Below are 13,738 nucleotides of genomic sequence, written 5' to 3' on the forward strand. Positions count from 1 at the left end.
TGTTTCTGTTAAACTTTTGTATATTCTGTATATTCTTTTGGGTCTCTGACAGTTGTGAACATATTTTTAGAGTACAGCTTTGTATATTCCCCAGACATGGCCATCTGCCCTTATCTTCTTTATCTCAGTAAGTCCAAACTCTGTGAATCCTCTGCATAGCTTTAAAAAGATAGAGTCCCTCACTATGGAAAAGTTAGAAATTAAAAAAACCCCTCATTTCAATTTATATAACTTTACTATTAGAGCTACATTGCAACTAGAAGTGCAAAACAAACAGGCATACATAGAATTTGCATGACTAAGTCTAAAATTAGGTATAACATCCAGTGTTTCTATAGATTTTCAAAGAAAGTTCTTGATAGTTTCAAGTTATATTGTTAATTATATCCTGAATTTGTGCAATTATTTATTTCTACCGAAGTGTAGAGATGCTCACAAGAGCAAAGAATACTTTTAAGTTTTTTCAAACTTGCCAGTATATTTTTGAATTCTTAACTAATTATGAACTATAAACTAGCTATTGCATAGAAGTTATTCAATAAGATAAGAAAAAAACAGATACAAATATTTCATTTTGGTTCATAGTAAGATCTATTCAGCCATTCTGAAGCTATTCATGAAAGGGGTTTAATTTTCTTCTTTCACTAAATAGCTACAAACTTTCATTTTCTCCAAGAATATTACCAACTTCAATGCACTCTGATATGTAACTCTTTTATATTGCTCAGCTAGAGCTAGTTATAAAATATCTAATTAATTAGCTAATGAGTAAGACTGACTCTATCCTAGTTGTTTGATATTCACCAAAGGCATAGAAGTCTTGTTTTCCCACCCATACAGAGCAATTTTTTATACAGTGTGGAACACCACAAAAAGAGAGATTTATTACAGCCCATGACAGCATCAATATAATTGGATAGCAAAGAACAGCAAATATAAAAAGTAGTGGAGTCACATGCAGAGAGAGTAAGGTAGAGAAATAAAAATTGTCTTTTATTTCAGAATGGCATTAAGAGAAAAGGAAACAGACAAAATCCTTTGTTACTGATTGGTATGTTACACAGTGAGGTTTTGGTTTTTTTAAACCAGAGGTCACAAATTATTCTCAGAGGTCTAAAAGTTCTTTTAAAAGAAAAAGCATGTTTTTGCCATTTCCTTCAGCTCTCATCATCTCACATAGGGCTCAGAAATGTGGCTGGTGAGTAGAACAATTTCTAAAAAATATTAACATCCTGGAAAGGAGAAGAACCAGAAAAGCAATTAAATATTTATAAGAGGCCATGATGACAAGAAAAGAAAACCAGATTGAAATGTAAGAGTATATTCTATATGATTCTACAATCAGTTTAGATGCATTCACAGAGTGAAAGAATACTACCACAAACGATACTGTGAGGAACTGGATACTGAAAGAGCCTAGTGCTCTGTTCTCACAGCCCTCCTCTTGCAATGGCAATTCTGACTGATGAAGTTTTCATGAGAAAACTTCATCCCTCCAGAGCTGGGTCAATCCTAATTAAAAAATGTCCAAAGGAAAGATAAAGGAACAATATGAGGCATGATAACAACCTAAAGACTAAAACAGTCTGTCTCTGGGACAAATTGTCCCATTACAAGTTAAAGACTTATTTTGCTTCCAGGTTAGTAAAGAAAACAAAAAAAAAATGAGCAAAGTGAAAAGTCGACGAAGATGACAATCTGATAAATGTGAGTATTCCCTATAGTTACTGTGCTGCTAGAAGTGGCTAAGAATTGTAAATGAAACATTACAGAAAATATTTTTTCCTTTGACCTTACATGTCAGGATAGTTATTGTAACTGGAAAAATGCATATCAGACATAAATACTTAAAAATGAATCTGATTGCAGTGTTCCTAAGGATCTGAGGGAAATATTTCCCAATTCAGGACCGTCTCTAAAAAAATTCTTGTCTCCAGCATCATCCCAGCATCGCTCTATTTCCTGCCTTGCTGCTTGCCAGATTGTGGACTAAGAATTCAGGCTTTCAAAATCACTAAACATCTTTTACATATGACATGGGTTTTTTCCCCAGTATATTGTCAACAACTGCTATCTGGCTTTCCTAATAGTAAGCAAATAATGTAGCAGAAAAGAGCAAATCCACTGAAGAGCAGCCATTTGAATAAAAGCTAGCCATGTGCATTGATCAACGCATGCATATCCACTTCTGGTCAGATGGCTCAGAATGTCATTTAGAAAGAGATTAGCTGTTCGTGTCATGTTTCTTGTTTTATTAACATATCCAATGCTATATCTGACAACAGGGCTTAGAGACCCATCTGCACTTTTATTGCTTCAATATGCCAGCTTCAAATGGTATTAATTTCATATTAATTTTACTACTGACTTAGCAGTCAAAATTCATCTTCGTTAGTGACATAGATAGTGGGACTGACTGCACACTCAGCAAGCCTGAAGGGAGGCCATCCAGAGAGACCTTGACAGGCTTGAGAACTGGGTTTGTGCAAATTTCATGAAGTTCAACAGGGCCAAGTGCAAGGTCCTACAGATGTGTCAGGGCAATCCCAAGCACAAATACAAGATAGGCTGAGAATGGATTGAGAACAGTCGTGAGGAGAAGGACTTGGGGGTGCTGGTTGATGAGAAGCTAAACATGAGCCAGCAACGTGTGCCTGCAGCCCAGAAAGCCAACCATGTCCTGGGCTGCATCAAAAGAAGCATGGCCACCAGGTCGAGGATGGTGATTCTCCCTCTGCTTCACTCTTGTGAGCCCCACCTAGAATATTGCATCCATCTCTGTCCAAAAAAAAAAGGACATGGAGCTGTTGGAGAAAGTCAAGAGGAGGGCCAGGAAGATCATCAAAGAGCTGGAGCACATCTCCTACGAAGACAGGCTGGAAGAGTTGGTGCTATTCAGCCTGGAGAAGAGAAGGCTCTGGGGAGACCTTGTAGTAGCCTTCCAATACCTGAAAGGGGTCTACAGGAAAAATAGGAAGGGCCTCATAATCAGGGAGTATAGTGATAGAACAAGGGATAATGGTTTTAAACTGAGACTAGATTTAGATTAGGTATTAGGAAGAAAGTCTTCAGTGTGAGGAAGGAGAGATACTGGAACAGGTGGTCCAGGGAAGCTGTGGATGCCCCATTCCTGGAAGTGTTCCAAGTCAGGGTGGATGGGGCTTTGAGCAACCTGGTCTAGTGGGAGGTGTCCCTGCTCAAGCAGGGCGGTTGGAACTAGAGGATCTTTACTGTCCCTCCCAACCCAAACCATTCTGTGATTCTATGAATATCCACAGTCACATGCAAGGCATTGTATTTGGAGACCAGGTTCACACTAATACCTAAAAAATGGCTTTAGCCCAGATCATTTGATTAAGTCTGAGAAAACACTGAAAGATAACACTGTATAGGCATTACTGAAGAGCTAGGTAACACTATAATGAAGTTTAGGTTAGAAAAATATAACTATATCCAACAAGATTACTTGTAAATTGAGGAGCCATGTAATTTAGGGACTTACTGTGTCTAACATTTCATGCAAGCACTAAAAAAGATCAGTTTCTCAAAAAAACCCACAAAAAAAAAACCCCAAACAACAAAAAAGAACCAAAAATTCCAACCAAAACAAGAATAAAACATGGTTTAGAGTGGAACTATAGGAGTTAATTTCATCTACAGCTTCCTAGGCATCACCTCAGTTGATCTTTCTGCTATCAGATCTTTGGACATTATACAATGCATGTTGACATGTTGTTAAGAGTGAGATATAATTACTGTGAGCTTCGTGAAGTATGTTGTTTCGAAACTGGAAGGTGTAAAGACAATAATAGTTAACAAATAGAAGTTTATAAGATTAATTAACTATTCTACAGTCTGTTCCCATTGGACAGACTGTATCTTTGCCTTGGATAGCTGCTCAAAGGCTGGAATTAGAAGCAGTAAAAAGAAGGGCAACATAAGGAGACCTTAACATGCCACATCTGCTGGACAATTTAATTAGAACAAAAAAGAAATTGTTTGAGACAGTACCAAACTTGATCCCCAACAGCAGTTCCTGGAATAGCTATACTACATCTTCCTAATTGCACTCAGTTGAACTCGACTATAAATTGAAGAAGAACCAAATAATATTTGCAGGTGAAAAGGCTCAAATTAACCTGGTTTGAAGAATGCCTTGGCAGATTTTGTTGTATTGTAATAAAGCAGATGATGAATAAAATTAAAAAACACAGAAAAGAGGGCTTAAATTCAGCCTTCTCAAGCATTTAATCTGGAAGAGAATTCTTGATCAATGACTGGTCAGTATAGGCTCATAACACTTTTTTCAGGTGTTCCCTCACCGGAGGTGCAAGTGTCCATATACAAGAGATGAGAATGCTATATTTACCAGCATTTATTGATTACACTCATTTCATTATAGGCCAGTATTTTCCCCTCTGTTCCAGGAAAAATGTGTTCTTTTGGTAATTCGTAAGATACTGTTAACAAAGACAGTGTATTGTGAACTTACATAAAGCACATCTAAAAATATCCTCTAGCAAGAAAAGGTTTGGGGTTTTCTTTGCATCTGTTTCATTTTGTTTTCACTTTTAATTATTCTAAAAATGTTTATGATCCCAGAAACAAGGCTTGAAGAGTCTACATAGACATCACAGTTTGATCTTTTCATATCAGACCTTAATAAATGAGACACTTGAATAAGAAAAGTAATGTTGACAAATACGTGACCTACTTCAAATAGCAGCTTTGCAAATGTCACATAAAGGAACATTCCTGCAGCAGAATAAATTTTGAATGTATCTAGGAATGTAACATAGCCAGGAATTTTAGACTAGACTTCTGATTCAATTTTCTAATTCCTTCTAACAGCCACAGTAATGTGCAAGATATCTTGATTCTCTCAAAAATGAAAGTTAAAACTGCAGGCTTATCTTGAAGTGTGGGGTTGCTTTTGCTTCAGTAAAATAGGGCGTGTGAGACAAAATAATTAGCTCAGATATTTACTTTAAAGAAAGACCTGAAGACACTTCTAGAAGAAACTTAAGGTGTGACTTAAATATTACTTTTCCATTGTAGAAGGAAAAAAAATATAGCTCATAAATTAAAGACCAAAATCTTTAACTGTACATTCTGGATTGCTCTTAGGAACAATGTAGCCTTCTTAGAGAAATGAGCTAACATTAGTACTAGTCAGAAAACAAGACATGTAAATAGAGTTATTTTAAGGTCCTACAGTGCAGACAGACTGTGTACCTAAGAGAGAAACTCAGTAAATACCTTTAGGTACCATAAAAAGATGAGATAAAAACTTCATGGTCTTCTACAATGAATGGCATACAGAATTTATTATTTATTGAAAATGTAAAGATTTTAATGGACTGAAAATAAAGATTGCAATTAGATTATCTACAGATGACTGATGACATTTTTACTGCATACATGCATCTGTGTACAGATCAGTTGTCTGGTCTAAAGCAGAACAAGAATATCTGAAGAACTGCCTATTTAATTTCAAAGCCTAAATAGTACAAGAAGAAGTAATGAAGTTAATATGGGCCAGGGAAAGATCTGTTATTCTGATTGATTAAGCAGAAATTAAAATAAAAATAATACAGAGTGACAATTTCAGCTGCAAGTGTTGATTGTGCCAAGCTGATGTTACCAAGATGGTCATGATTTTGCTGCCTTCAAATTGCTGCTGTTCAGATTTACAGCTTCAAAAGAACGTCAGAGACGTATATCGCCAAGCGTAGACCTAGAATAGAGAGGCATCTCCCTGAAAGCCCAGACTGCCCTCTTCTGGAATGAATGATCTTGCACATCTAGAGGTCTTTGTTCACCGACAAAAGTTATATGAAAAACTCACCTGATTATCAGGACTTTAATTTTTCATTTGCGTTGTCATAAAAAACACTTACTAACATGTATTTGGATGATCAAGAAAATTACTAACACTGTGACAGAGTTACATACAGTAATGACTTCTTTGTGCAAAGGAGTGAACACAGTTTTAGTATAGAAAGTTTAATGATATGAGCTGACGTCATTTGGACCCACAGATCTCCAACCTGAGGTGAAATGCAATGCTACAAAATCATGATCTTTTACTCTGAGTTCAAGAACACTTCTGTGAAAGCAATGTTCTTGCTGCAAATAAAGCTGTGAAAATAGGCCATGCCAAAGTTGCATTCACACTCTGCCTTATGTCTACTGAAGTGAGAAAAGTTTCCATTAACTTCTTGCAGGTTCTTCCACCAGTTAAAGTTCAAAACAAATTACAGAACCTTTATCCTTACAGTTTAGATGCAGGCAACCTGATACTAAGGTTATGTCTGCTATCCATGCAGGCAACATACACCTTATTTACACTACAAGGCCATTTAACCTCAAAGCAAAAGCACATACTTACTACTATATGTAGACCATTGTCCAGCTAGTCAGTCGGACAATATAGTGCTGTGGTAGAGTTCAGTATTTTTCTACTTGATAGACATGCACTTTTTGAAAATCAGGATGCCTGTTTCGAATCAGGGGATGTAGGGAATTAGCAAACAACCAGAGTAAAACTGGTATCCCCAAATATTAAAAGGTATTTTCTCTAATCCATCAAAATTTCCAAGAGACTGATTTTTTTTGGTAGCATACTACTGAGGTAATGGTAAGATTACAATGATTTTAGAATTGCAATAATTATTTTATGGTATTAATCTCCCACTGTCCTCTGAATGCTAAAGATTCCTTACAAGTTCTGTGAAGAAAACATAAAAAGCATGTATATTGCAAAGGGAAATACCAATGCCTTATTCAGATTTAAATTTCTGATTTAGAAATTCTGTAAAAAGCTTTTTCATTGTTTCAAAGAAGGCAACAGAAAACTATTAGCTGCAGTTTCTATGAAAATGAGTTCTTTCTGTATATTATTTATTTCTGGTCATCTAGAAAACCCTTGGCCTCAATAAGCATGTAAAAATTACCTGTTGCTTCTTCCTGATCATGTTTAAAAGAAAAGAAACACACAAAAAAACCCCAAAACCCACAACCCAACCATGGAAGATATAAACTTTCAAAGATATAATACTGAAGGAAACATAGAAATGCACACAAAGCCTTAGTTATTATTGAATTAAACATTCTTTTGAGGTCAGATCTTCCTTAAATTTGCAGAACAAGTTGGAAATTCAGAGGCTTACAATCAAGATGATGAATTACAATTGTCACTGTAGATCTGGAAAAAGAAGGAACCTTTCATTGAAACAACAGGTAGCAAAAGCAGAAAAAAAGCTGTAGCAGAACACTGTTCACTGTTCCTGCTACTCCTTGCTGACTATTACTATTCCAGGTTCAGCTTTTTAACAATCTAGGTAAAAGACAAGCCTCAGAGACTTTTCCAAGAGAAACAATTTTGATCTGTTCTTTCTGGATTTTGCTAGTCTCTTTACACATTAGTATTCCTTGTCTCTTGCAGAATTACAGAGCATCATCTATAATTAAAGAGTCGAAAGGACCTTAATGAGCAACATTAAATGTTTTTTTCATTCAGACTAAGATTTACTCTAATCTGGGATGCTATATGCTCCTTAAATAATTCAAGGACAGAAACCATCTGAGAAGGCGGTGTGGAATTACATTTTAACTATAATTATTCCATTTACTGATGGTAAAGTAATTATTTACTTATGGTAAACTGTACTCCTGAAAAAATTGTAGAAGATAACCCAAGCTTCAGAACCAGTAATTTTTGCCTTTGTTGTTTTTTCTTAGATTTCTAGGCAGAGATAAGAGGAAATTCATCTTCCCCTCAATTCATAAACGAAATAATCCACAAATTAGAAATATGCAGTTCTAATAAGCATGAGATTATAGTTTCAGTTTCAGATGAAATTAAATGCAGTGATTAAAAGTTACTCGGTGCAGTCCCTTTTAATTTTAACCAAATAAGATAAAAGTAAAACAAATCTAGATATTATAAAGAAGTTAATTCTCTGACTCCAATGAATGTTCTTTCTGTTTTCTTATTTTTGCTTTTATACATTGAGAAATATTTAGCATCATGTAACTACCCAGAATAAAATTCTGATCACTGAAGAGAGTTTACAGTAGAAAAAAGAGTAATAATCAAAAACACCCACCCAAACCCCTAAAAAAACCAAATTACTCCAGACCAAGCAATAAAAGATATCATTCAAATTCATTATTTCCAGTTAGGGTTGAAAAGATTAGCTGTATCCATGAATATAAGCACATTCAAAGATAATGACACAGCCAGCCCATAGAAAGCGATATGAATAATTTCTGATCATTTTAACTCCTTCTTCATCGTAACAGGCAGAATTTCTCACTTTTAACTTATTTCATGACAGCTCTTTAACAATATAGCTTTTCTTTGATCTAACTAGGAAATTATTTTTTTATCATTTAAAAGCAATGGTTTTCAGAATTTGCAAACCCTACCATCCAGAAATGTGCAGGACTCATAATATTTGAAGACTAAAGTTATAGAAACCAATTGGTAAGTTTGTACAGAATTCCAATATTTGTATTATTTTTTTATTTTATAGTAATCTCCTTCTGTTTCGACCTTAAATTGATTGGGAAAAGCCAACATGGATTTACCAGGGTCAAATCGTGCTTGACAAACCTGGTTGCCTTATATGACAAAGTCACCCGCTCAGTTGGTGTCAGGACAAGTGGTGGACATCATGGGCCTGGACTTCTCCCAGGCTTTTGATACAGTCCACCAAAGCCTCCTGCTGGAGAAAATGACTTGTTACAGCCTTGACAAGTGGTCTGTGCAACGGGTGGGGAACTGGCTGACAGACGTCACCCAGAGGGTGATAGTAAATACCTCCTCCTCAAACTGGCAACTGGTCACTAGTGGGGTCACCCAGGGATGAAACTTGGGCCCAATGCTGTTTAATATCTTCATAAGTGACCTGGATGCTGGGATCAAGAACACCCTGATGAAGTCTGCAGACAATACCAAGCTGAGGGGAGAGGTTGACACTCCAGAAGGGAAAGCCACCCTCCAGGATGACCTAGACAAGCTGGAGGAGTGGGCCAGCAGGAACCTTATGAAGTTCAATGGGGAGAAGTGTAAGGTCTTGCACCTGGGAACACATAACCCAGGAGTGCACTTCAGACTGGGATCCACCTGGCTGGAGAGCAGCCCTGTGGAAAGGGACCTGAGGGTCTTGTTGGATAACAGGCTCAACATGAGTGAGCAGTGCTGCAGCAGCAAAGAAAGCCAACAGGACGCTGGGCTGTATCAACAAGGGCATCACCAGCAGAGATAAAGAAGTCACCATCCTGCTCTACTCAACGTTTGCTGGTCCCTGCTATACAAAAATGATGTGGAGTGGCTGGAGAGGGTCCGTAGAAGTGTACATGCCACAAGGATGATCAGAGGACTGGAGGACCTGACATATGAGGAGAGGCTGAAAGAACTGGGTTTGTTCAGCCTTGAGAAGGGAAGGCTTCGAGGAGACCTTATTACCATGTTCCAGTACTTAAAGGGTGGCTACCAAGAAGATGGAGACTCTTTATTTACAAGGAGTCACATGGAAAAGACCAGGAGTAATGGGCACAAATTAATCCTGGGGCGATTCTGATTGGACACAAGATGTAAGTTTTTTCACCATGAGGACAGTAAAGCATTGGAATAGTCTCCCAGAAGAAGTGGTAGATTCCCCCACACTGGACAGTTTTAAGTCTCAGCTTGACTGAGTGCTGAGCCATCTCATATAAACTATAGTACTACCTAGAAAGGTTGGACCAGATGATGCTTGAGGTCCCTTCCAACCTGGCATTCTATGATTCTATCATTTAAATACAGTATCCCTTTAAAAGAAATAATTCCATCTGTACATCACATAAACTAGCTATCAGAGGTATTTGTTTCAATACATCAGCCTTGCCCAATACCATACTCTTCTGCTACTAGCTGAAATAAAGTAACTTGCATATGAGTAAATGCATGGTTTACTGACACTTTCTTGCTCCCAAAGTTTTGATAAGTGAAGAAGAAAACATTTTAATCCTTTTAAAATAATTTTCATTATGCAAACCTCTATATGCAGATAAAATCTTCACAGTTACACACTATCACTCAGTTCAGTTCTTATCATCAGAGCAAATATATTAAAGTTTTGATTTAATTAATCCCATCTCTACTGCAGAAAAAATGTCAGGTTACTTATCAATCTTCCCTTCCTCTTCTTTGCTGATGGGTACAAGATGAGTTCTAATTACATTTTTCCAGCTTAAAATTCATATTAGAGTAAGCTGACCACACAGTGATGAAAGCAGTGTACCTACATCATCATTATTTCAAAAACTATGCTACCTAAGTTCTAGGCATTTCTCTAAAACTAAGTTTGGTTTATTCAACATCCAATGTTCAGGAACATGTATTTTAAATAATATTGGTCATGAAATATGAAAACCTTTTGTTGAGCAACAGAAAAAAATCAGAATAATTTTGTGTATTTATGATCAATGTTTTGCAATATCAAAAACAACAGCAATTCCAACTTAAACCCACAGACCTCTGGCTTTTTAAAAGTTTGCTGATAGGAAAATTAAGAGTTTTTTCTATACCTGGAAGTTCTCTCTCTTCCACACTGTATTCCAGAGATCCAAAGGAATAATTAGCTGGACTGATTGCAGGAGTAGAAACAAAACTTGTACAGCCAATGGATGGGTTGATTTCAAAATAATTGTGGCTGTGATTCATTCGGTGAAATTCCAGAGAGGATACTATCGATGTGCGCTGCTTCGGCTACAAGAAAAACAGAAGTTTGCAGTGAAAAATACAGACTTTTAATATAGTTTTCATTACTTGACATTTAATAAATTGACCTAGGGTTTCCCTCTTTTTACTGGTTTTATTTGATACAGTGGTTATACTAGTGAAAATCTTTTCAAACGACAAGCCATCATGATGTAGAGATAATTTCCTTCCAAAATTTGGATTAATCTTTACTAGAAAAAACAACGTCTTCATTCTAATCAATTTAATTCAAAATAAAATAGGTTTTTACAGCTTTGCATATAATAATTGCAATCATCTTTTGATAAGAAAGGGAGCTCTTCACCAGCTGCATTGCTGGGTACATCTTGCAAAACAATTAGACCACTGATGTCTCTATAATGAAATTTAAAAAATAATACCAAGTACTCATCACTTGAAAGCAAGCCTCTGCCATTTATTTAATTTATGAAGGGCTATTTAAAGACTGAAAGGCCTAAGAGCTTAGAGCAAAAGTGTCGGCTTAAAAATGATACATGAAAATCAAACATTCTTCATGATCTTTTACAGAATACTGAAAAACTTGATGCTAGTTTGTATCAATCATTTACTTTTGAAGTGAACTTCTCCACTGATCTTGATTAATTGCTGTACTTTGAATTGTAGAGCAGGTTCAGAGAATGAGAAACTCATTCCTTTTGGGAGCTACACCATAAGGTACATTACAGGATTGTCGAAAAGGTGCTCCAACTCCTTATGACCACAGTAAAGCCAGCCCAAATTAAAACCAATGAAATATATACAGTGTGATATTTAGGTTAGCTACAAGTTTTTCATTACACACATCTGTTACCCTTGCACTGCAGTACTTGCTAATATAGATATCATCTTAGTGCTCGATGCCACAGACCTCTGAGGGTTTGCAATGTCAAGCTAAATAGTCTATCACAGCACTAATCTCCATACTCAAAATATCCTAACTCCCTAGTGCTCTTCCAGCTTCAGGACCAATGACCCAAAACATTAAATGCCCCCTCCAGAAGAGAGGAGGCCCTGAATTCAGGTATATATTTATATGTCTGTATATTTATTTCACAACTGAGAAAAACATCTCAGGAACTGCTACCTTAGGCAACTAAAACTGGGAAAAGTAAATAGAAAAATAGTAAAGGGTGCTTTTACTCTTTTTGTTTTCCCACATTAGGCTTAACAGATCAGAATATTTATAAATTTGCTAGTTATTCCTGTCAATACCAAATTGTTGCCCTGGGAGCAGTAAGATTGTCATTGGACCATGAAGCTATTCACCATCCCTTACTCAGAACTACCGGTTGAAATACAACCTATCCCAGTGGAGTAATTTTCAGATTTGTTTGTGGTTTATTTCATTTTCAGGCTGTAAGTCCTGCAATGTTTGTGTTACAAATACAGAACCAGACTATTCTCACTCAATTTTCACTCTTTCTGTTAGAATGTCAGACAAATAAAGATAAATAGACTTAGGTTTGCATAATGTTGACTGTTTGCTAAAGTTGAGTTGGCCACCCTGTTAATTAACTATGTCCTGATAAAACAGAAAAATTGCAAAGGGTGAATTTGGGCATTCATCTGGAACTCATCTCTGGTCTCTTGGGGGGGATTTACCTTCTTTAATAATTAAAAATAGCTTCTGCTTTGAAAGGCTGACTCCTAGAGCTAGTAATTTCATGGGGGAGTTCCATGAACAGGGACAGACTCCAACATTGAAAAGTATGGTTAAAAGTCACTGTTTGGGAGCTGAGCCAAAATAACTCTGATCAGACCAAAAATATTAATGGCTATGAATTGAGCCTTGACGGCACACTTTTGCGAGACAAGAAACTCATCGACGAACTAATTATTTCTAAAACTGAAAAAGATCTCCAGTCATTTAGAAACATATTCCTGTACCTTTCCCAAACAATGGTGTCTTTGTGCTTTTGCAGGACTTCAGCTTTTGAGTTGAAAAAGTGACACCTGAAGGAACACCTTGTGCAGAATCTCTGGTTCCTCTTAAACCGAGACATTTTGTACCTAAACAGGCAGCTGAGATGGTCCAGCTCTGTCTTCCCAAGGAGCTCCAAAAGGAACTACTGTGACCTTTGTCCAGTCAGTTCTCTAGCCACTGTGTGTCCCGATCTTGGAGTCAGAATAGCAGCATCTGACACACCATACTGCCTTTTACTAACTTAAGGCTGATCAACCTCAGTGTGCTATTACAAGATACTCTAACATCTTTTAAAAGTTTCACAGGAAAACATTTGCAAGGTCTTGGGGGAAGGAGGGGTGGGGAGAGGGAAAACAAACAAAAAGCCCCCCAAACTGTTCTGAAGTTTCTTCTACGGATCAGTTTGGCTTAAAAATGCTCACAGATCCTAAAAATATATGTCAATAAATAGCTATGATTTGCTCTGGAGACCACAGCGGTATATATATTTTATACCACACCAGTGGTATAAAATAAGTCTAGAGTGAATTTTAAAGATTATTATGGAAGCTAGAAACATTTTTTCTGGTTTTCTGTGTGCTAACATGCATCCATCTGCTGACCTGGGTGATACAAAATACCTCCTATACTATTTTGAGATTTGACATTATTATTAATTCAGGGAAACATATCTCAGTTTCATGTGTCTTTCCAATCTAAGGATTTTGTACAGAACCTCAAGCAGCATCTAGTGCTCTACAGTATAACACTTCTGCTAAATTGTTTGGAATTAACAAGGCCCATCTGTCAACATGTGCCAATAATTTTTCCACATAATTAAAAAGGAATCTAGCATCTGAGCTTTAGCAGCTAACTTGAGGAGCCTTTTGCACCTTTGCTGTATCCTGTAAAATGTTACGTTATTAGAATAAGCATATATTAATGAACAACTAGCAAAGAGAGATGCAGTAATCCAGTTAGTGTTGAGTGCATCCCCCTGCCTTTGTCTCTCTAAAGAACATTTTGCAGAAAGACTGTAGAAAAAAATGATTTTTTTTTCCCTA

General features: G+C 36.6%; 1 protein-coding gene across 1 annotated transcript in view; it reads right to left on the reverse strand.

Moving 5' to 3' along the window:
• Positions 1 to 13,738, reverse strand: part of ANKS1B (ankyrin repeat and sterile alpha motif domain containing 1B) — a 423,652-nt gene that overhangs the window by 247,923 nt on the left and 161,991 nt on the right. Inside the window, 1 exon segment of the mRNA XM_010008039.1 lies at positions 10,603 to 10,759. Within this exon segment, the coding sequence (XP_010006341.1) occupies positions 10,603 to 10,759 (157 nt within the window).

Source organism: Chaetura pelagica, unplaced genomic scaffold (assembly GCF_000747805.2).
Source record: "Chaetura pelagica isolate M959 unplaced genomic scaffold, ChaPel_1.0 scaffold50, whole genome shotgun sequence".
Lineage (NCBI taxonomy): Eukaryota > Metazoa > Chordata > Aves > Apodiformes > Apodidae > Chaetura > Chaetura pelagica.